The sequence below is a fragment of the Polyodon spathula genome, chromosome 4 (assembly GCF_017654505.1).
Source record: "Polyodon spathula isolate WHYD16114869_AA chromosome 4, ASM1765450v1, whole genome shotgun sequence".
NCBI classification, from domain to species: Eukaryota; Metazoa; Chordata; class Actinopteri; order Acipenseriformes; family Polyodontidae; genus Polyodon; species Polyodon spathula.
In genome coordinates, this window is record NC_054537.1 from 11,444,509 (window position 1) to 11,467,429 (window position 22,921).

A 22,921-nucleotide genomic window follows, 5' to 3' on the forward strand; every position below is an offset into this window, starting at 1 on the left:
GCCTCCCCAATGTTGCTGTCTCTTATGAAGTGGTAATGTAGGTGGTGATGTACATAAATATCAGTAACAGCACTGTACACTGCTTATTTTGTAGTCACACATGTATTTTACTGGAGCTACAGTTTATTACAGTGTAATGGGTTTAAAAGTTTCAATTAAACTGAACACTAGTCTACAAAAATGCAGTGTACAAAAATTACTTAATACAATATAGTATATAGTACAGTACTATTACAATAAACTATTTCAATAGAAAAGACACCTTTAATCTACATATACCACAAGTCCTCCAGCTTATCCATTATAGTTCATTGTCAGTTAAATAAACCACCAGGCATGTGACCACACATAGAGCAAGAATTCCCCCTTTGTCTGCAGACTGGCTCCAAAGAAGTAATTTTCTGTTGGATAATTCCAATTCTGATTATGTACTGATGGGATAAACCCATATTATAGGATTTTGAAAAAATACATTAAAAAAGGCCAACAAAAAGTAATCTCTGGTGCCTTGCAATTAGAGCTGTTTGATACCGTTGGTAAACATACTTCTTTTGAGCTCAGTGATAGTCTATGAAGATTTGAGCTTGAGGTTAAAAAAAATAATAATAAAATAAAAAAAAACAACACATCTACACCCCTCTTTCCATACTGTGGGGTTGGATCATTAAATAAATTGATTCCCACGCCTCGGATCCATAATGATTACTTTTCCTCACTGCATACAAGTTAAAGCATACAAGTGACCAATATCGCTTATCATCCCAGTCACAAACTGTTTCTTCCTCATTACATTGCTTGGGCAAACAGGAATTCAAGTTATTTAAGGCTACTTAAATCTACTGATTTAACCCACCAAGTCACTTACTATTTAGACTTTGTAAGATAAGCTGTGCTGCATATATAATGGCACTAACACTTTGTAAAAGAAGGGGAAAGCACAGCATCGTGTGGACGAGGGAGTGGCTCCTGAGTCGCGAGGAGAGTGTTTGAGAAAATGTTTCTCAAAAGTAGAACCCTGGTCTAATCCGGGAAACATGTTGCCTTGTTTCTGGAAACCCGGAAACATCCACCCTAATGAGAAAACATTTAGTCGGGAAACATGTTTCCTTGTGTATGCTGAGCTTCACGCACACAAAATACAATTTACACACATGGTGTTTAAATGAGAGTAAATTGTTCAATGACCTAAAACCTTATCTGCAGCACTGGTAAGGAATAATAAAAAAATATTTTAAAAAGCTACATAAATAATTTTTGAAAAACAGGCTGTTCTGTAATACAGTTGAAAATGTTGTAAACACACACACATGCAAGAAATAAAGTAAATCCAGTACTACAATACCATGTTATCAGTCCTCATTCATTTTGGCCTAAACATCTTCACAATCAACACAGATGTAATCCATTAAATCTGAGATAGTGTATTTATTTATTAAAAGACCACTGCCAGAAAGCAAAACATACCTACAATGAGTTATTTTAAGCAAAGAAAAAAACCTTGAGTGAGTGAAAAGATGCTGCTGATGGTTGACGGGTGGCAGTGTTGCCAGTAGCCAGGCTGCTACTGGCCATGTTCTCAGCAGATGTGCTGACAGTGGGGCGAATCTCTCCTCCCGCTGTACCACTGGTACAGCACATCTGCTGACAGCACCCAGACTGACTTCTTCAGCCAGGGCAAGTCCAGCAGCGGAAAGGCTGCTGGGGTCGATGGTCTCAAGACCTCCCCCAAGATCTTCAGCAGCTAAACTGCTGCGGGGAAAGGTGGTCTACTGACCTCTCCCCCCTTTTGCATAGCCAGCAGCTCCCTCTGGTGGGGCCCTGGTCACACTGACCCCTGCTGCCAAGCAGAGCCGACGGCGACCTCTGGTGATGCAGATCCAGTGACCCGAGGCGATGTGGAGCAGCTGGCAACCCCAGGCAATGTGGAGCAACTGGCAACCCCAGGCAATGCCAGGCAGGCATCCTTGGGCGAAGATGTGTAGGGAGTCAGGACAAGCTGGGATGCGGGTTTTAGCCCACTTCTCGGCCACTGCAGCCGGGCGGTTCTTCCCAGTGCTTCCCTCAGCAGCCAGTACATAGGACCGCCAGCATCTAGTCCTGGTCCTTCTGGCAAAGGGAGAGGCAGCTCCTGCTCCTCTCCCCCTGATGGTGATGGAGGCAGTGGCAGCTCCAGCTCCTCTCCTCGTGATGGTGGGGGAAGTGATACCAGCATGCATTCATCCTCTGCTGGTGGGGGAAGTGATACCAGCAGGCATTCATCCTCTGCTGGTGGACGTGGACCCAGCAGGCATTCACCCTCTGCTGGTGGATGGGGACCCAGCAGGCATTCACCCTCTGCTGGTGGATAGGGACCCAGCAGGCATTCTTTCTCTGCTGGTGGAAGTGGGAACAGCTCCCTCTCAGGCTTTGGATCCCACGGTCCCCCTGTCTGGGCGTTGGACTCTCGTGGTCCCCCCGTCTGGGCGCTGGACTCTCGAGTCCCCTTGCCTGGGTGCTGGAGACCCTGCTACCTGGGCTGCTGTTCTGTTTATAGCTGCCTCCAGGTAGCAGAGGACCAACTCCACACCTTCCTCCAGGGAGTTTGGGGTGTGTTCCCTCTCATACGCCTCCCATCGCTCCCTGTCCATCAGCCACAGGACCCGGATGGCTATGGGCATGGACTGGGCCTCAAGCCCAGCATTGTCATGGATCCATTCCCTCAGCCTGACGCCGTCTTCTGACTTTTTTTTTGTTTTGTTTTTTAAATAAGAAACTGCGGTTCCTGCACTGGTCTGCGTCTAGGTGGCGCTGGTAATCTCACGATGACACCATGTGTCACAAAGACGGCTGTAGTGGGTGATGTCAGACCAGAAACAGGAACCAGGAAATAAACAAAGAGGTGGAGTTTTGGGGAAGCTGAGCACTTCCTTGCGCTCAGCATTTAATAAATGAACAGATAGTAAATAAAAAGGTTGTAACAAAAACAGCATACGGCACGTGAGGCCAAAATAAACAGACACACAAAACAGACTTAAAAAAAACAGTGGACTAACAGACAAACACGGTGAGTCAAAACAATGGTTATATAGTTTACTTTGTTTAGTTTTCTCGTTTTTAATTCTCTCCTCCCCACACCCGTTCTCTACTCACCGAACACACAACCCCGAATGAGTGAAAACATGCTGCTTTTATGCAGCTGTACTGAGACTCGATTGTTAATCAATCATTCAATTGGAGTCGTGGTACAACTGCACGTGAATTAATAAAGTGCAATTCCCCATGCTCAGATATTATTACATTTTACTTGCACGTGAAGTGCTGTGCAATCCTCATGCCTAAATACAAATATACATTTTAAACACTCATGTTGCACAGACCCATTTATATCCCGTGTACCAGTGACTACACACCAACATTAACACACAGCATACAACACAAAATACACACAGGAGCGGGGCACTTTGCCACAAGTACCCATTCACAAAACAAACAAACAAACAATAATATGTAAACAGGTTTTCTATTCATATTTACATGTTACTAATACATACTTTTTAGAATGTTTTTTACATTAAGGGCTCCGTTTTTCAATCATTTGTATTTGTAACTTTATCTCCTAACTATAAAGACACTTCATACGCCTTTAGGTTTTTAGACTGCTACCCAGCACTGCACAAATAAATAGCATTGGTATACTTAAAATCAATTAACAGACTTCTCCAAAACTGGACCAGAATAGAAGACAATTTGCAGAACTGCTCTAGTGGATCGGTATGACTGTGCAATGTGTCCAAGCAGATTCTTCTTAACCACCAGTGCCTTATTCTTATAGCCCAAAGGGACATGTTTCATCATAGACCTTGCCCCTTGGTCTGTGGGAATAGACCTGTCACTGTATGTTATTTCCAGCACCACTGTAAGCAAATGCCTAGCATAAAGCATTAGCTTGTCCTTCTTTAACCATTGTTTGAATATGGCTTTGCATCATCTCCTACATACTTAGCGCTTTGTTGCCAGAGCCCTGTTTCACAGTTTAAAGCTCTCTCCATCTCAACATGCTTGCTGTGATACAGTCCAAGAGTGAAACGACTGGTATACATCTTTGCTGTTTTCTTTAGAACATCAGGTGATCACACAAAAAAGAGACATGGTTTGAGGTACTGAGACCTATAGTTCTGGAAAACACATAATTTTCTGAGTGTTTTCTAATTCTTCCTCTAGTGTCCTAGGCACAGCTGTCAACCAATCTTGACAGAACTGCTAATAGTATTCAAACTAAATATTTGGAAACATGTCAGGAAATCTTGATTTATGTATGGCTGTCTGTTGCAGAAAACACAAAAAACATGAATTTATTCTTTTTCACTATAATAATTCTGTTGTTTTGAATTCATCTTTTTAATGTGTCCTTGTAATACAGCACATAGCAGCTAATGTAAATAAATAATTAAAATCGACATTTATCATATTTAAACAATTGTATTTTCCCAGAAATATTCAGAATGAACTGTCTGAATTTTAAGTCTGAATTTGAAGACTGCAATGTTAATGCATTGTAATCCTAATGTATGGATTAGGATTACAATGCAGGACTGTATGCAACCTGACAGTGACCACCCTGACCAAGTCAAAGTAATACCTAGGGAGTTTTAGGGAGCTGGGCAGGCGTGGGTTATTTTATTTTTTTATTTATTTATTTATTTTTTAATTGGATAAATACCGGATTTAAGGCAATTCATGTAAAGTGAAATTACGACGCAAATTAAATTCTGATGAGTGTTATGAGGTTCCCTGCAAGCCTCAGCAGCCCACTTTATAACAGCTTTCTTGACGAGTAAAAAAAAAAAAAAAAAAGTAAGAAAAAAGAGAAAAGAAAAAAAAAATAAGAAAAAAAGAAAAGAAAACTCCTCAATCTTGAAGCTTTGAAATGCAAATATCTCGCCACGAGTTAGATTTGCATCAGCCCCGCCCCCTTTAAGATCGCTCCTGCTTTTTTATTCTTCTTTGTATTCGTGAAGCTCAATCTATAGATACTGTCATGTGGGAGCTCTGTTGTGGGTCTCTTGAATAGCACATAGTCATCTCAGGGTGGTAAAAATTAAAAAATAAAAGAATCTCGCATCTCGTTTTTTGTTAGTCTCAGATGAAGTGGCATTAGGAGCTGAGGCAACTGAGCATGATTACCTTTCAGCAGTCCGGAGCTCCAGAGACCCTCAGTTCACTGCGCTGTGTGAGCCTGCAAGTTGTGCCGAATTTGCCCAAAGCTGCTGTTAAGTGTAAGTTCTCACTGGAGGAGCTAACAACAGCTACACATATGCCAGTGATACAGAGCTCTGCTTAGGTTAATTCCGTTGAAGCATCCAAGTTAAAACGACTGCAAGAGGGAGGTAAGAAATACACCATTTTCTTAAATAAAGGTCTGATGTACAGTATATTGCAGTGCCATAATCATAATTAATTTGCGCCGGAAACGTGCTGTGCCTAGTCTAAATCAGTGCAAAATGTGTGCGATAGTACTGGTAGAGTAGTCAACAAAATGAATTGAAAGTCTGAGTGACCGCTGCTCAAACCCGAAACAAATAGAAAAAAGTTTTATTAGTCGTAAATAAAAGTTGTAAATGTTTGCAGCTGCAACCCTCCAGTAGTAAATAACAGTGACGGAGCGAGTGTGATATACCGGGCATGAAATATAACGGTAAGCGATTCCAAGCGTATGGTATTCAGTTAAAAAAAAAAAAAAAAAGTCTGACTGCTTGAAATTTAAAAATCATTAAGTGTACAAACAGTTCGTCTGATGTGAACAGTTGCATGTTTCTGCTTTCTAATGCTATCAATGCTGGTTTGGATGTTTGAAGTGTTGAGGTCCCTAGTTTAGTTTTTAATTAGTATTCATATGATAAGGTTCGCTCTGCAGTGCCTGTTCTGTCTGATATTGACCCCTGGCATATCTGTGTTTCCCCATAATGTAGTAATCTACGAAGACTGGTAGTGTGCAGGATCATTACCAAATCGTATGTGGTCTTTTTAAATACCGGCACGACAATTATTTTTATATTTCTGTATGCAGAAGAGTGCGCACATAATAGGCTATATAGCTCCGGTATAAAACAGGCACCTGCATTTGACAAAGCATCGAAAGCCGTCCGGAGATTTTGAAATGTTGGGTGAGCTTATTGACTATCATCGTTATACAGTTCTACTAGTTATTCAGTAGCTATCACGTCAATTCTGCATTATAAAACAATCGATGCTTATTTTTAATGATAACTACTGTGATGTCGCATTCAGTCCTGATACAAGCTTATTATGTGACTACAATAAATGCTTAATTCGTGGGAATCTCTTGCTTAGTAAGGCTCATTTTAAGGGTTGATTTGCTGTTGTGCATCGATTGGTTTAACTGCTGTATAGAGGTCTGGCATTGAGAAGCACATTGTTAATAATTCCAAGCACTACAATGTACAGAATATAGATAACTAGCACGGGAACTGCAAGAATTTCTTAATCCTGACAGATTTCTAAATACTTCTATTAAGTATTTGTTCTACCTCTGTTCTTAGATCTACAAGTCAGTCAAATAGCACAATTAAGACACAAAAATGTGTTTTTGTCCTGGTTTACGTGTACTTTATAGTGAGGGTGTCTGGAAAGTTTAGAATTATTTCCAATATTTGACTTACTGCTATGTGATATTAATGCTAATGTACACAGTTTTCTAATTTTGAAGTTTCTTGTTTTATATAAGCGGTGTGCTCACAGTAACCCACACAGTGGCCCAAATAATACATTAAAGTCTAATTTTGTTTTCTGCCACTAGGTGGCATAGGTACTGGCCAAAGGAAGGAAGCCAACACTACAAGCTATCATTTACGCACCCAGATTGTCTTTGATATTGATCACTGAATGGGGGCCTTTCCAGCTACAAGGAGAAGCAGGCCAGTAGTTAGGGAAGAAATACATACTACAGTTTTGTTAATGACTGCCACGGGTACAGTAGCCTGAAGTGCCTGGGGGAAGGTGAAAGAGTGGCGAATATGGGCTTTTCTGCCTTGTCACTCATTATGAAAATTTTTAGGATTTAATGTATATTCAATATGTATGTATGGATTGGGCTTGAGCAATACAATAACTGAGGAACAAGTAATGCAAATATAAATCTTAAGTCTCCCTCTCTTTGCATGCATCAAAAAATCTATCTATCTATGTATCTATCTGTCTATCTATCTATCTATCTATCTATCTATCTATCTATCTATCTATCTATCTATCTATCTATCTATCTAGATAGATAGATAATATATGCACACACACACACACACACACACACACACACACACACACACACACACACACACACACATTTTGATATAGCAACAGGTAATTTGTCATTTAAATAGCACCATTTTGATTGTAGATAACCTCTTCCAAACTTCAATCTAAAGGCATTGTGCCCTGATATTAGATATTGTGTGTGTGTGTGTGTGTGTGTGTGTGTGTGTGTGTGTGTGTATCTATCTATCTATCTATCTATCTATCTATCTATCTATCTATCTATATATATATATATATATATATATATATATATATATATATATATATATATATATATATATATATATATATATATATACATATACACAGTGGCTCTCAAAAGTAGTTACCCCCCTTGGATTTTTCCACATTTCATTGTGTTACAACATGGAATCAAAATAGATTTAATTAGGAGTTTTTGCCACTGGTCAACACAAAAAAAGTCCATAATTTCAAAGTGAAAAATAAAATCTACAAATTTTTCTAAATTAATTACAAATACAAAACAGAAAATAATTGATTGAGTAAGTCAAAATTCTTTGCAAAATTGCTCAAGCTCCGTCAATTTGGATGGGGACCTTTGGTGAACAGGAATTTTAAACTCTTTCCACATATTCTCAATTGGATTGAGGTCCGGGCTTTGACTGGGCCACTCCAGGACATTGACCTTTTTGTTTTTAAGCCACTCCAGTGTGGCTTTGTCTGTATGTTTGGGGTCATTGTCCTGCTGGAAGATGAATCTTCTCCCAAGTCCCAGGTCTCTTGCAGACTTCAGCAGGTTTTCCTCCAGGATTTCTCTGTACTGTGCTGCATCCATTTTGCCCTCTATCTTCATGAGCTTTCTAGGCCCTGACGCAGAAAAGAATCCTCATAGCATGATGCTGCCACCACCATGCTTCACTGTAGGGAGGTGCTGTGAGGATGATGTGCGGTGTAGGGCTTGCACCAAACATAGCGCTTAGCGTTGAGGCCAAAAAGCCCTATTTTGGTCTCATCAGATCATAGAATCTTATTCCACTTGGTCTCAGAGTCTCCTACATGCCTTCTAGCAAACTAGCAGAGATTTGATGTGAGTTTTTTTCAACAATGGCTTTCTTTTTGCCACTCTCCCATAAAGGCCAGTTTTGTGAAGCACCCGGGCTATTGTTGCCGTATGCACAGTGTCTCCCAGCTCAGCCGTGGAAGACTGTAACTCCTTTAGAGTTGCCATAGGCCTCTTGGTGGCCTCCCTGACTAGTGTCCTTCTCGCCCGGATACTCGAGGACGGCCTGTTCTAGACAGATTCACAGTTGTGCCATATTTCTCCATTTCTTAATAATGGACTTTACTGTGCTGCAGGGGATATTCAATGCCTTGGACATGTTCTTATTTCCTACCCCTGATTGGTGCTTTTGAAGAACCTTATTCCGGATTTGCTTTGAATGTTCCTTCGTCTTCATGATGTAGTTTTTGTTAGGAAATGTATTAACCAACTGTGGGACCTCCCAGAGACAGGTGTATTTAACCTGAAATCGTGTGAAACACCTTAATTGCACACAGATGGACTCCATTCAATTAATTATATTAATTATTTAGGTGTGTCATAGCAAAGGGGGTGAATACTTATGCAATCAATTATTTTCTGTTTTATATTTGTAATTAATTTAGAACAATTTGTAGATTTTATTTTTCACTTTGTGTTGATAACTGGCAAAAACTTCTAATTAAATCCATTTTGATTCCATGTTGTAACACAATAAAATGTGGAAAAGTCCAAGTGGGGGGGGGGGGGGGGGGGATACTTTTGAGAACCATATATATTTAAGGCAGTTTCTGAACAGTGGCGGAGGAAGAGGAATATGGGCCCCGGTACAGGACTTTATTGTGGGCCACCCTCCCCAAACGTTAATTTAACACTTATTTATAAACATCAAACATACCAAATCAAGTGTTCAATATTGAACTATATTTATTTGTCAGAATGAAACAGTACGTAATAAGAAAGTTTACTCTCCTATTTTATTTTATTTTGCATACATCTTTAGATCCAACAGTACACTTTTTTTAATCATAAACGAACAGGTTTAGTCACCAATCCTGGACAGCAGGATTCCCCAATTCTGTGATCACAGAAACGATTACAGAATTCACGATTCTGGACACGACATTTGCAGAAATTGACTCACATAGGAAACCGTTTTTTTTTTTTTAATTATTATTATTTTTAATTCAGAATGCTGGCATGTTGATTTGCTGTAGTTTATTTTGGTGCCCGCAGCAGCACCCAACAGCTTCTTTCTAAACTACAGGATGAATCGTGCACATAGAATATAACTGCAATTGTCTGTGCTGAAAAGCTTCCATGAAGACGTGCCTCGTACCAGCTTCCAGTATTATGCCTAAAAGTGTCACTGCCAAATAGAATCACCAGACTGGAGACAGTATTTGGCAGTGACACTATTGAGCACCTATAGATGCCAAATAGTGTCACTTTGCCAAATAGTGTCACATCGTTATTTAAATGGAGACACTATCTGGCAGTGACACTATCAATAAAAATCAACCCTTCACAGATTACATGCCCACAATATACTGTGAAACACGTAATGCATTATAATGTAACATACTAACGTACATGCACTTCATATTAGAAAATATATATGTAATAATAGTGTGATTATGGGTGATCTACTGGCTCTCGTTACAGTACTAGTTGTCTGTTTTAAGTTAAACCAAGTAAACAGTGTACTCCATAAATCTGCTTTTTATGCGTCAAAAACTATTCCGTTTGGTTGCATCTTTAATTAACAAGATAGTTTATGAACTATATTAGGCTATACGAGTTGCAAGATGTCTGTAGCACAACATGTAACTCATTTATGACAGTTTACAATAAGTTCTGTTTTACTTATTTAAAACATGACCATCCAGTCTTAAAATGTCAAAATATGTAGCTGAATTAAGTAAAACATCCCTAAAGGTATGTTGACGGCAGATTTCCAAACATCTCTAAGTTACCGCACCGCCGTATACTTCTTTAAGAGAATTTACCCTCAGATAAAACATTTTTAAACATTTTCTAATGCAACAGGTTCTTTCATTTTTAAAGACTGACACTATTTGGCAATGAAAACGACAACTTTACAGTAGGCATGCGCAGATGAATTTGCATGCGCACAAACTACAGAAATGACACTTTTCTGCCGATGACACTTTTTGGCATAACACCGGGGAGAAAATGTTAGGATAATTAAGACAATAGTGATTCCTGGTGATACCAATGTAAACCACAAAGGACAGTATCACTGTTAAAAATAAAACCAAAAAAATCAAAACTTTCAAACCCCTCCGGGGCCCTCTGAGTGCGCGGGCCGTGTGGAGCTGCACCTGCTGCACCTGCTATTGCTCTGCCACTGTTTCTGAAGGTTAATTCGCTAGCCAGGGACTCGAATATTGTTTTAAACCTTCGAAGATTCGTCAGACGGGTTCACGCACTGTATGTTTTTTTTTTGTTTTTTTTTCTGTTAACAGAAACTGCTTAACAATGTGTGAATACTATAAATCACACATTAAATGTCATTCGCATGCAAAATTCCATGTTTTGATTTGTATAATGCATATTACGTAAACAAAAGTTGTTATTAAAATCTGCTACCAAATTGTATACGTAGCAACTCTATATGGCACCGCTGCCGTGTATGGAGCAGGGTATAGTATCCAAAGCAGTGGGCTCGTAGGTCTAGTAGCTGTATTGCTTCAGTAAAACATGTACTGAATACCTAGTGTACAAGACAGTGTAAGAGAAGTGCTATGGTAGAATATGTTTGAAACATACACAATATATGGTAACACTAACAATTTTAATTTCGAAATGCCCCTCCAGATCGTGTTAACCAGAAGCAAATTTCTTCATTCGCCATCTTGACAGCAAAGCACTGAATAGCGTAAGCTGCAATGAAAGAAATGTCTCGAAACCCCTCTGCTGTTTGGGATTTTTTGGGTTAAATGCCCAGACGACCAAAAAAAATGTTGAATGCAATTTGTGCAAGCGACTCGTATCATGGAGGCAAAATTAATCTCTGGGGTCACTTGACAAGCGGAAGTTGTTGTTAGTATTATTAGTGTTTTTAGTAGTAGTAAAATGAGACTGATAACCTGCTTGGAACGGTAACTGTGAAATAAAGCTTTGTCCACTGCAGTTGGTACTGGTGCAATGCAAGTTTACTATATAGATCGCAAGCAGCGTCAATCACGTGCAAACAAACAACATGTATTTTTATTTTTATTTAAATTATAAAAACATGATTACTGTTTTATATAATGTGTTTTTAAACTACATGTGAATGTTTTGTTCCATTTATATGGATTACCCTTAAAATAGGATTTTCAATCAAATATAAACAAGTAGCTATGATGACATCACCAATAAATTATGCAAATGAGTACCATTGAAGTTTCGAACCTTCCTTCAATGAACCAAACCATCAATGGTCAAAACATACCCATTCGTTGCAGCCCTAATATATATTAAGTTAGATATGCCATATGCTTAGAGCTGTCTTGACCCCTTGTTTGAAAACCAGATGCAAACTTCTCCCATGTGAATGTTAAGGCCGCTTAACAGCATGGAGGTGTTGCAGTATCATATGCCAGTGGCAGCTAACAAGCTTTAGTCTGCTGGCTTTGATGATGTTATAGCTATAGGATAAGCCTTGCTAGGACCTGTGGTAGAAACACAAAGAGAATGAATGAATGCAGTGATGATTTAAGTTACTTGATGTAACAGATAATCAAACAAAGCCCTGCATAAAAGATTAATTCTCGAACTGAACACAGTAGGAAATGCATGCACATGGATTAGGGATAAGGTTAACATGTAGAAAACAGAAAGTACCGAGTAGAGGAGAAACCTCAAAGTGGAGCGAGGTAACCAGTGGAGTACCACAGGAATCAGTATTAGGTCCTCTGCTATTCCTAATCTACATTAATGATTTAGATTCTGGTATAGTAAGTAAATTTGTAAAATTTGCAGACGACACAAAAATAGGAGGAGTGGCAAACACTGTTGCAGCAGCAAAGGACATTCAAAATGATCTAGACAGCATTCAGAACTAGACAGACACATGGCAAATGACATGTAATATAGAAAAGTGTAAGGTACTGCATGCAGGCAATGAAAATGTCCATTATAAATAAGTACTGGGATGAACACAGTATTTTCATGTTCGGATATTTGCTCATATTTTAAATGTTCTTTCAGATATTTGTTCTTTTTCAAAAAGTAATAAATGCCATTATATTGTGCTGAATGCAGGCAGAGACAGCATAACAGCAGGGGAGCATGGCCGTGGCCTCTGTGTGTGTGCCTTTACTTTACAGCAAGACTAAGAATAAGTTACTTCAGTACAAAAGTGGGCATTCCAGGTTTCCCAGGATGCTTGGAACACATCAGCGTAATCTGGCAACAAATTCAATCCACTAAAAAGGAGAGGAGGGAGCTCCATGTGACATTCCTGGATTTGGCTAATGCATATGGTTCAGTGCTACATGAACTTCTTTGGGCAGCATTTGATTTTTGACGAATTTAGTGAAAGCCTACTTTGAAGATTTGCAATTTAGTTTTTCAACTTCAGAATTCAACACTACGTGGCAATCCCTAGAGGTTGGAGTAATGGCAGGAGAGATGTACCATTTCTCCACTGGCTTTTACCAAGGCAATGGAAGTAATTATTACGGCATCAAAACAGGTAGTGGGAGGAGAGCGCTTGACTTCTGGTATGAGACTACCACCAATTCGAGCATACAAGGTTGACGTGACAACAATGACTACAGCAGTAGCCTGCACTAATCAGTTATTGCACAAATTAACCAATAACCTTGAATGGGCACGAATGCAATTCAATCACACTAAATCAAGGAGTGTCTCTATAATTAAAGGTAAAGTAGTAGATAAAAGGTTCTACATTAATGGTGAGGCAGTACCAACAGTGTCGGAGAAGCCAGTGTAAAGTCTAGGGAGATGGTACAGCGGGGATCTAAAGGACACCGTTCGTGTGGGAGAAGTTAGACAACAAGCAGTGGAAGTGTTGAAGACATAGACAGCAGTGCTTTACCGGGCAAACCGAAACTCTGGTGCTTTCTGTTTGGTCTACTTCCGAGACTGCTGTGGCTATTGACTGTGTACGAGGTTTCCTTGACAACAGTTGAGAAGCTGGAAGCTTTAATCAGTTCATACGTCAGGAAATGGTTGGGAGTTCCACGCTGCTTCAGCAGAGTGGGACTTTATGGTAAAGTAATACTGCAGCTACCAATCTCTGCTCTAACCGAGGAGTTTAAGTGCGCCAAAGTCCGACTGGAAATTACATTAGTAGATTCTTTTACTACAAATGCGTAAGGGGGGCAGCACCTGTGTTGAAAACTGGAAGAAAATGGGCACCAAAGAAAGCTGTGGAAGATGCTAAGGCTGCTCTTCGAATTGGTGATATTATTATCAAGTTCAGCATGGAAGAGGGGGTCTTGGTCTCAGTTCAGCTCCTCCTACATGGCACATGGCAACCCCAGCTCAACTGAGGAAGCTAGTAGTCAACGAGGTGCAAAAGCAAGAGGAGAGGATTGGGTGTGTAAAGGCCGTTTCCCAGGCCAAGCAGGGAGAATGGATGAGATGGGAGAGTGTGAAACAATGCAAGATCGGCTGACAAGACCTATGGACAATGGAACAGAGCAGGATCAGGGCCCTCGTCAGATCAACATATGATGTTCTCCCATCACCACAGAACCTAAACCTCTGGGTGGGTGAGGATCCCTCATGTCCTTTGTGTTTATCACCTGCAACATTAAGGCACATTTTGAAAGGATATAAGGTGGGTCTTAGCCAAGGACAGTTTACTTGGCGCCATGACCAGATTCTGCGATGTTTGGCCTTAGCACTGGAAGACAAGCATAACCTGACCAATAAGTTGCGGCCAGTTCCATCAAATCATTACATACAAAAGACAATATTCCTCCATCCATGAGAGCAACCACCAAGAAAAGGTGTTAAAACCAAGCCTCACCCATGATAACTGGAAACTGCTAGAGACTGGAAAATGCTGCCAGATGTTGGTCAATGGCTTATGTTTCTAGCTGAGATTGCCACCACTGACCTGCGACCAGACATTGTCTAGTGGTCTGGGTCAGCATGCCTTGTTCATCTGGTAGAGTTAACAGTGCCATGGGAAGATGCTGTGGATGAGGCGTATGAGAGGAACAAACTTTGGTATGCTCAACTAGCTGCTGAAGTGGAACAGCGAGGATGGAGAGTCCAAATTTACCCAGTGGAGGTGGGTTGTCGAGGATTTGTGGCATATTTTACAATCCGGTTTCTCAGAGATATCAAGTTCAGTGGCCAAGAGTTGCGTCGCAGAGTGAAGAACTTTTCTGAAGCAGCAGAAAGGAGCAGCAACTGGCTGTGGTTGAGACGGAAAGATTCTGGATGGGGATCTCAAGCACAATAGAAAGAAAGCAAAGCTGATCTATGGGTAAGTAAACTGGGCTGAGTTGAGTGAGGGACGGAGGGGGGTGATGCTGGGATGCGAAAATCACTGTCGAGCCCACTTGAGGTGTCATGGGCTAGTCGACGAAACAGAGGACAGAAGCTGCCTATTTGAAGACCCCAGAGATGTATCCTACTTAGCTCAATCCAGACGGTTGTCATGCTGATGCGCTGGGGAGACTGCACTGTGGTTGATCCCTGGAGCCAGCATCGCAGCCTTGTATGCACTGATGCGCTGGGGAGGCAAAATAAGCTGAGCCAGCATTACACTTCAGCCATCAACACCAGACAGAAGGTTATCTACATCAACAGATGGAAAGAAATGTAGATGGATCACATTAGTTTACTGTAAAGCTACGTCTTAGTTGGTATCTTGGCGAGAGCTGAGTTCTAATCAGCATGAAGTTTTAACATCTACTCTTGTGTAATGGAAATCATGTAGGACTTACATTACCCTAGTGAAATAACTATAAAACAAAGGATGCCTGTGAGGCGAGAGTGTATTAAATGGAATGTCCAGACAGTAATTTATGTGTACAGAAATAAAATAATTTATTTTTATTTTCTATACACAACAAAAGGATTAAATAACAAACGAAAAACAAAATGGTGTGAGGGAAGGAGTGCAGGGGTGGAATCCAAAACAAACTGTGATGACTCGTCTTTAATTTGTCTTCGTGGTGACCATACATAAACAAAAAAAAGACAAAAGAAATGTTAGTGTTTCAAAAAATCCCGCTGCACAAAACCAGACTCTCCCTCCACCCGTTACTCCTCCTACTTTACTTTCGGACCAACCCCGAACACAGTAGTACGTTCCCTTTAGTATGTAATGTCCCGCCTCTGTAGTCAGTGGAACACCAATCCCCAACCGACACGTGTCCTTCTCCTTCACTTGACTCCAGTGGCTGGAAGTTACATACTCGTACTTCCGCCCCTCACCAAGGTGCCGCCCCTCAAAGATGACTTTTGCCATGGTCACGAGATCTTGGTAAGGGAAGTCCCGAGTTGGTTTGATGCCATCTACTGTCGGGAGGCTGAATCACAGACCGAAAACCCTTTGACTCATCACAATGCCAAATAACAGTTCAAGTTAACTGTTGTTTTGTTTATACCCGAAATAAATAGTACTTATAAAACGGAATGCTTGGATGCTGCATGCTGATTGGCCACTGAGGAATTTTAAACCATGCATACATATACTTTACTTAATGCACGACGGAACTTATTTTTGTCTAATTAGAGTTTGATTAAGAAAATATCAATATACAACATAGTAAACTCGCAACAGAGAGCCTAAGTATATATATTTTTTCTACACTATTGTGCCTTATTACTTGTTTTTCTCTATCATTTTCCCTAAAAGCAGTGTGTGTGTGTGTGTGTGTGTGTGTGTATATATATATATATATAATTTACAGTCGCTAAGATTGTAGCCGTGTTTTAATGTTATTTTAGCCATTTTGGCTAGTTATCCCCCGTCGCAGCCTAGCGGTTTGCAAAGACTGCAACTAAATTTCACCCTTCCCCTGGGTCTAGCACATTCTCGGCTGCGTGTACTCTCCTTCTAACCAGCTTCAGGTATTTGAGGTAAGTAGCTGGACAGGGCAACAATTAATTATTTTGATCCCTACTGGGGATCAAAATAGTATTTTATTATTGTATTTATTGTTGGGAATGTTGAAAACTTCCAGTGTAACTGTGTCTGACTATTTTTTTCTCCAAAGCAGAAGAATATACTATAAAATTGTTCAGTGTTTTTTTTTTTTTTTTTTTTTTACATATAAAAAAAGTTTATTTTTCTATGTATTATTATATCCGTTTTATAAGCAGGTTAACACATTCCAGGGCTTGTGGGTTGTTTTGCATTGGCATACGGCTTTGAAATGCCATTTTTTGAAACTGTTGCGCTAATTCTGATGAGGCGGTAAATAAGTGCATGGTGTTTTTGTTATTTGTAGCAAATACAAACATCTAATTTTTGTAACCGAGTACATGTCAAAAAGTATTAGTTTAAATATTCGGATATTTGTCCCAGTACTATTATAAGTATCATATGGGAGATACTGAAATTGAGGGAGGAATCTATGAAAAAAGATCTAGGAGTTTATGTTGACTCAGAAATGTCTTCATCTAGACAATGTAGGGAAGCTATAAAAAAGGCCAACAAAATGCTCAGATATATAGTGAGAAGTGTTGAATTTAAATCAAGGGAAGTAAAGTTAAAACATTACAATGCATTAGTTAAGACCTCATCTGGAATATTGTGTTCATTTCTGGTCACCTCGCTACAAAAAGGATATTGCTGCTCTAGAAAGAGTGCAAAGAAGAGTGACCAGAATTATTCCTGGTTGTGACCTGAAAAAAGAAACAAGGACCAAGGTTCAGAAATGGAGATTAGATAAAGGGGCATTCCCAACAGAAAACTTTATCTTTTACACAGAGAATTGTGAGGGTCTGGAATCAACTCCCCAGTAATGTTGTTGAAGCCGACACCCTGGGATCCTTCAAGAAGTTCCCCGATAAGATTCTGGGACCAATAAGCTATGATCAACCAAACGAGCAAGATCGGTCGAATGGCCTCCTCTCATTTGCATTGTTTCTTATAATTATTAAGTACTACTGACAAAAGAACATGGGCGTTACTGCTTAAGTTGTGCATTGGTAGTATTTTATTATAATCTTTATAGAGAATCTTTTCTCAAAAAATGATTTTCCATATAAATTACAGATATGACTAACTTTACCAAGTTGCCCACCAGTGGTCACCTGCTACACATGAGACAGAATGAAACATTTACGAAGCTGTACAGTGAAGGGTTTATTATACACATTTATTCAATTAATTGTCGTATTTTACTTCTGTGTTTGTGTAATGTAGATTAAATAGATTCATATGTATTTTTTTTTTTTAATTATCTTTTACCACACCTTTTCATGATCTAAATTAGACCCTGATTAGATAATATCATACTGGTTTAACTTGAATACTGGTAACAGTATATAAAGAAAAGACTAAAACAGGAATCAGAGGGTAAGCAATTCCCTTGCAAGCAGTCTCTATGAGACCACAACAGTATAAGCAGAAGGCACAAAATAATTACTGTTTAATAGAACAAGCTGTATGCTCCTTACAGTTTAAATGACTATCTGCAGACAACCATGCTTTCCCCTCGGGCATGGTCAGATCATTAGGACTAATGAGAATTGAAGGAAGCTGCATTCCATGTGGTGTTAGAGGAAATGCATGATGTTGGAGAATAATCTAAATTCTAAAAAGATTCCATGTCCTGAAACATTGTACTTCATGCTAAAAATGTACTCTTATTTCACAAACAATCCCTTTATTGTGCTCATTTTACAAAATAGTGATATGATGTAGTCTGTCAGGGATGGGTAAGCCTCAAAGACTTAGTCAGTTTTGGTATTCAAGCATCAGTGGCAGAGCAGTGCAAATCTTCCTTAGGTTAACAAAACATAACTGGCTTTCAACTGTTGCAACAATACTTAGACCAAATGTCAATGAATTCAGTTTTGTTTTTTAAGGGTAGACTTTCTTTCATATTAGAATGCATTTAATGCCCTACAAAACACTGTTCTCTGTATTTAATGATGCTGTTAAGGGGGTTGTGATAGGGGTAGGTTTGGGTTGTCCGCTGGTCGCACAAAGAGGTGTGGCTGACATTGTCACACCACACAGACATGCAGGATTTATTTCTCAACAGCACACAAGAAACCACAGCTGGTCCTAACGATGGTAACAGCTGGGTACAACACGTGGTAGTGTAATAATACAAAAACTAAAAGAAAACACAGATTCAAATAAAAAAATTAAAAAGGTAAATTAAATGAAAAAGATTATCGTGAAAACAGCGGGGCACTGCTCATACTAAAAAAAAAGAGGCCCCGCTGCAACTAATCGCACACTCTTTTAGTAATTAAACCACAATCCCAGTATCACACACACAGTGACTTGTGTTTGGAAACACTTAAACTTTTAAGTTTAAGTTGTTGCTCTCAGCCCAGGGGTGTATCTAGGGCTGCTTGTCCTGCTGGAACTGCAGCCAACCAATCCTCAGCTCCGATTTCCTGTAAACAAAACACAGCTGGTAGTGCGTAATAGGCGTAGCGTCTCTCTCTCCTGCAAACATACACATGAGCCTGAGAAGCCAGTGATGGAACACAATCCCTGTTAAACACCCTTCCCTTCAGAGTGGCGCTAACAATCCATTGGAATATCCTCCAACCCTGTGCCTTCCAAAGAGAAGAAGACTGCATTATTGGTGCAACTTTCCTCTTTGATGGACAACCCTGAAGGTGTGCAGGGCCAGGTGCCAACTTGTGATCCTGGCGTTGGTGTTCCACATCCGGTAGAGCCGCTTCAAGGGGTCATGGTCCGCAACAAGGGTGAAATGCCAGCTCAGGGTTTAGAACTGAAGTGTTTCAATTGCCCGTTTTAAGGCGAAACACTCCTCAATGGTACTATAGCTTTTCTCGAGGGAAGGAAGCTTCGACTCGATAGTTGGTCTTAAGTCAGTTCAAAGTTAAGGTACATGCCGCCCCATCTCGGGGAGACCATCTGACCATTTACCACAGATGCAGCTGCCCTACTACTGAGTCTGCCCCAGAACAACCCCTTGCTCCCACCCCCAGTTACAGAGGTCAGCTGATCATAACTGAGGAAAAACACTTGCAGGAATAAAATAAAGTTGAAGATTGGCTGTTTAAATAATAATAAAACTATTGTATTATAAATGTTATAAATGTGTAGCCACAGCTATGCTTCTTACAGCACTTGTTTAAATGAAACAATGGTGCTCACTAAGGTTATTCACTGACATCAGTCCTTGTCTTTCTTTCTGATAGGTGCCTATTACACCATTCTGCTTGTGAAGTCTACAGCAGTGACCTCTTCCAATCCACGGCTCCTGACTGCAATTGTGCCACAAGCTTTTTCTGGAAACCAGAAAGTATTTAGGAAACAGTATCAACATATTTTTCTTTTGTATTCTTTTTATTTTAACACTGAAACCAATGAAGCCAGGTGCATCAGAAATCCATAATTTGCTGGAGACAATAATTATCCTCAGTTGTCTTTGTGGGATTGGTCTGTCTGAACTGTCAGGGTCCAATTTAAAGTCCTACCAAACAGAAGAGGCCCCCCGAAGGTTGAAGCGCAGCTGGGTTTGGAATCAATTCTTTGTGTTGGAGGAGTACACAGGCGACGATCCACTCTATGTAGGAAAGGTAAGTACTGTTAGCCACTTTTTATGACCATAAGCATTGATATTTGTGGTGGATATGTGTGTGTGGTGATGAATGAATAGGCTTTATTTTGATATATGCTGTATGAATGTGCAGTACATACTTGTACCTAACTGCAAGGGTTTTTTTTTCTGTTTGTTTTTTATGGTTGCAAAAAACAAAAGCACATGCAAATGCACTACATAAAAGAACAGTCTGTAGTGGTTTGTCTCCCATAGTGTAACTTGTCCAAGTATGTTTGGTTTGTTTGGTTTGAGCTTAAAAAAAAATACTGTATAAATATACCGTGGTAAACTTTTATCATTTCCATGCTTCATGGGAACGTTCATTTTCTTTTAGGATGCGGGATTTTTCTGTTTGGTGTGTCATAGATTTGCCTGCAGGACTAATTTCTCACTTGTACTGCTGTATGTATTATCCCTATGGGCGGCCTGTTTCTGATTAGGGTCTGTACAGCTTTGTTAGAGAATCCAATAATCTTTTTTAAACACAGTGGGCCATATTTTCAAAGTGCTTCCTCCATTTTAACTAAAGAGTAAGAAAAAAAAATAGCATTATACATCCCCACATGTTGCTACAAGTTTTTAAATAATGCACAGGCAATTTTTATTTTCACTGTTTACTTTTTACAATTATAACTTTAAAGTCTGTTTCAATGTTATTTACAAAAAGGTCACTCTACTGCACTGGAGTTTGAGATCTGTCCTCAAAGTCACTGTAGGAAAAGTGAGACCTGTAATGCTATATTGTAATGCGATGTGCTACTTAATCTTTAACTCCTTCATTTTTGGAAAGAAGAAAAATTTATCTTAATTTAACAAGATGAGAAACAAACACCTTGAGAGTGCTTAAGATAATTTAGCTTACTTGGTTTGATTGTAGTTTTGTAAAGAGATTTAACCTCTTTCAAAAATAGGAGATAATTGGAACAAACGCTTTGAAAATATGGTCCAATGGATCCTAATCAACTTTTATAAGGTTTAAGAAAATATTGGGATGTAATAAATTGTCATAAAACACACTGTAGAAAATATAATCTTCCAGTTGTATATCATCATTAACCATTCATGAACTTGTTTGCAGACCTCTTTAGTCAAAAATGTAAAGTAAAAGTAGATGTTATCATATAAAAACAAAAAAAAAACCTGACTGTTTACAAATAGTCATTACATGGTAGAACACAAGTAAAGTTCTAGAGCAGAGGTGTCAAACATATGGTGCACGGGGCGGATCTGGCCCCCAGAGTGATGTCATCCGGCCCGCGAAATATAGGAATATAATTTTATTATTCACTAGAACACTGGTAAAAAAAAAAAAAAAAATAGTGCTGGGACAAACGTAAAAGAACGAACGTTTTTTCACATGTTTTTAAAGGCAAAAAACAAATGCCTGTATCTGTCAGAAATTCTTTTCTCTGTGTGAGATTTTATATTGTTGCGGAAGCCGGCAGTGAGATTTACTCTGCTGGAGCCGCTACTCGCTTTCCCTCACTGCTGCTGCTGGTGCCCCATTGGCAGGCATGGAGCAGTGGGGGCGTTCTCCTGGTGCGCGCTGACTGATAGCTAAGATCAGCCCGAGCGTTGCTGTTCACTCTTGCTAAATAAAATAGCTTTTGGAAGCTTGGATTCTTACCTTTGCTACAATCGGGGTCCGTTTCTGTCTGCAATATTATGGTCATACTTGCAAAACTCATATATTAATCAACGTTTTAATTTTCTTTCATGATGCAATCCTAGTTTGTTAGTTAAGTGGAATGCAAAAAAATAAATAAAACAGTGAGTAAATATTGTTTATTTTGTACAACGCTGTATTTAACGTGTGCTTTTATTTTAATTATTTATTCAAGTTAAAAAACAATGTTATTACTTTATAAAAACACGTCTATGACCACTTTGTTTATTGCCAAGACACAACAAGGGCAGGGATTATTTAAAAAAAAAAAAAAAAAAAAATGTTTTTTACTTGAAATACACACACAATTTAACTACTGTATTGCTTTCTTTGTTTTGTTGTTAATTCCCAAGGTTAAAGTAAGGCCCTTCTTAATTCTGGAATATTTTTAAACTTTGACACAGTTCTACATATAATGGCTTTGATAAGGTTTTTAAAACGAATTATCTGAACAAATATCTAAATCTTGAATGAATATCCAAACATGAACATTCCATGTTCGTCCCGGCACAAAAAAACAAAACAAAATATAGATAGATATGGATTGTTTTTTTTTATTTAGCACTCAGCGAAAAGATAAAGACAAAGAACATTGGTGGCTCCTATTGCTGCTCCTGATACCTGGAACCTTTGATTGAACCAGCGCTTCAACATCTGGATCAAATGACTGGGCTGAGGATATCTTGAGTATCGAGTTAAGTTGAGAATTAACATTTTATTGGTATTCATGACGGAGAAAGATTGCTGCTTCTCAAGATACTATTTCAGCATCAATTCTTCAAAAACTCCATTAGAAAATGGTTTTGAAGAAACATTTTTTTGTGAGCAATCACATGGCTTGTCTTAACAGCAGCATCACTTATGCTACAAGCATTAGTAAACATCAATTGCTGCTTTTTCAATGGCTATGCTAATTCAGAGTATTTATATTCACGTACCGTTCCTGTATATGTATCATATTTCCTGCCATGGTTTGCTTCATAGTCTCTTGAAACACACAGCACTTTTGTTCCACCTTTCTCTTCACGGATAAAGACACAATGACACTTGTCACTACAGAACCTTGTTCTGGTATTACTGGTGTCGTCTAATCGAACCAGCTGACACACTGCTGCCTCACCCACGTGGTCGGCAATTGACAGCAATCACAGCAACATGACAATTTGTGTTGCTTATGCAAAGGGG

At 39.3% G+C, this 22,921-nt stretch overlaps 1 protein-coding gene across 1 annotated transcript in view; it reads left to right on the forward strand.

The window, feature by feature from the left end:
* Nucleotides 1-5,004: 5,004 nt before the first annotated feature.
* LOC121314180 (cadherin-7-like) overlaps nucleotides 5,005-22,921 on the forward strand; it is a 46,256-nt gene continuing 28,339 nt past the window's right edge. Inside the window, exons 1-2 of the mRNA XM_041247188.1 lie at nucleotides 5,005-5,366; nucleotides 19,667-20,047. Coding sequence (XP_041103122.1) covers nucleotides 19,835-20,047 — 213 coding nt within the window. The 5' untranslated portion in view covers nucleotides 5,005-5,366; nucleotides 19,667-19,834. The remainder of the gene's footprint in view (nucleotides 5,367-19,666; nucleotides 20,048-22,921) is intronic.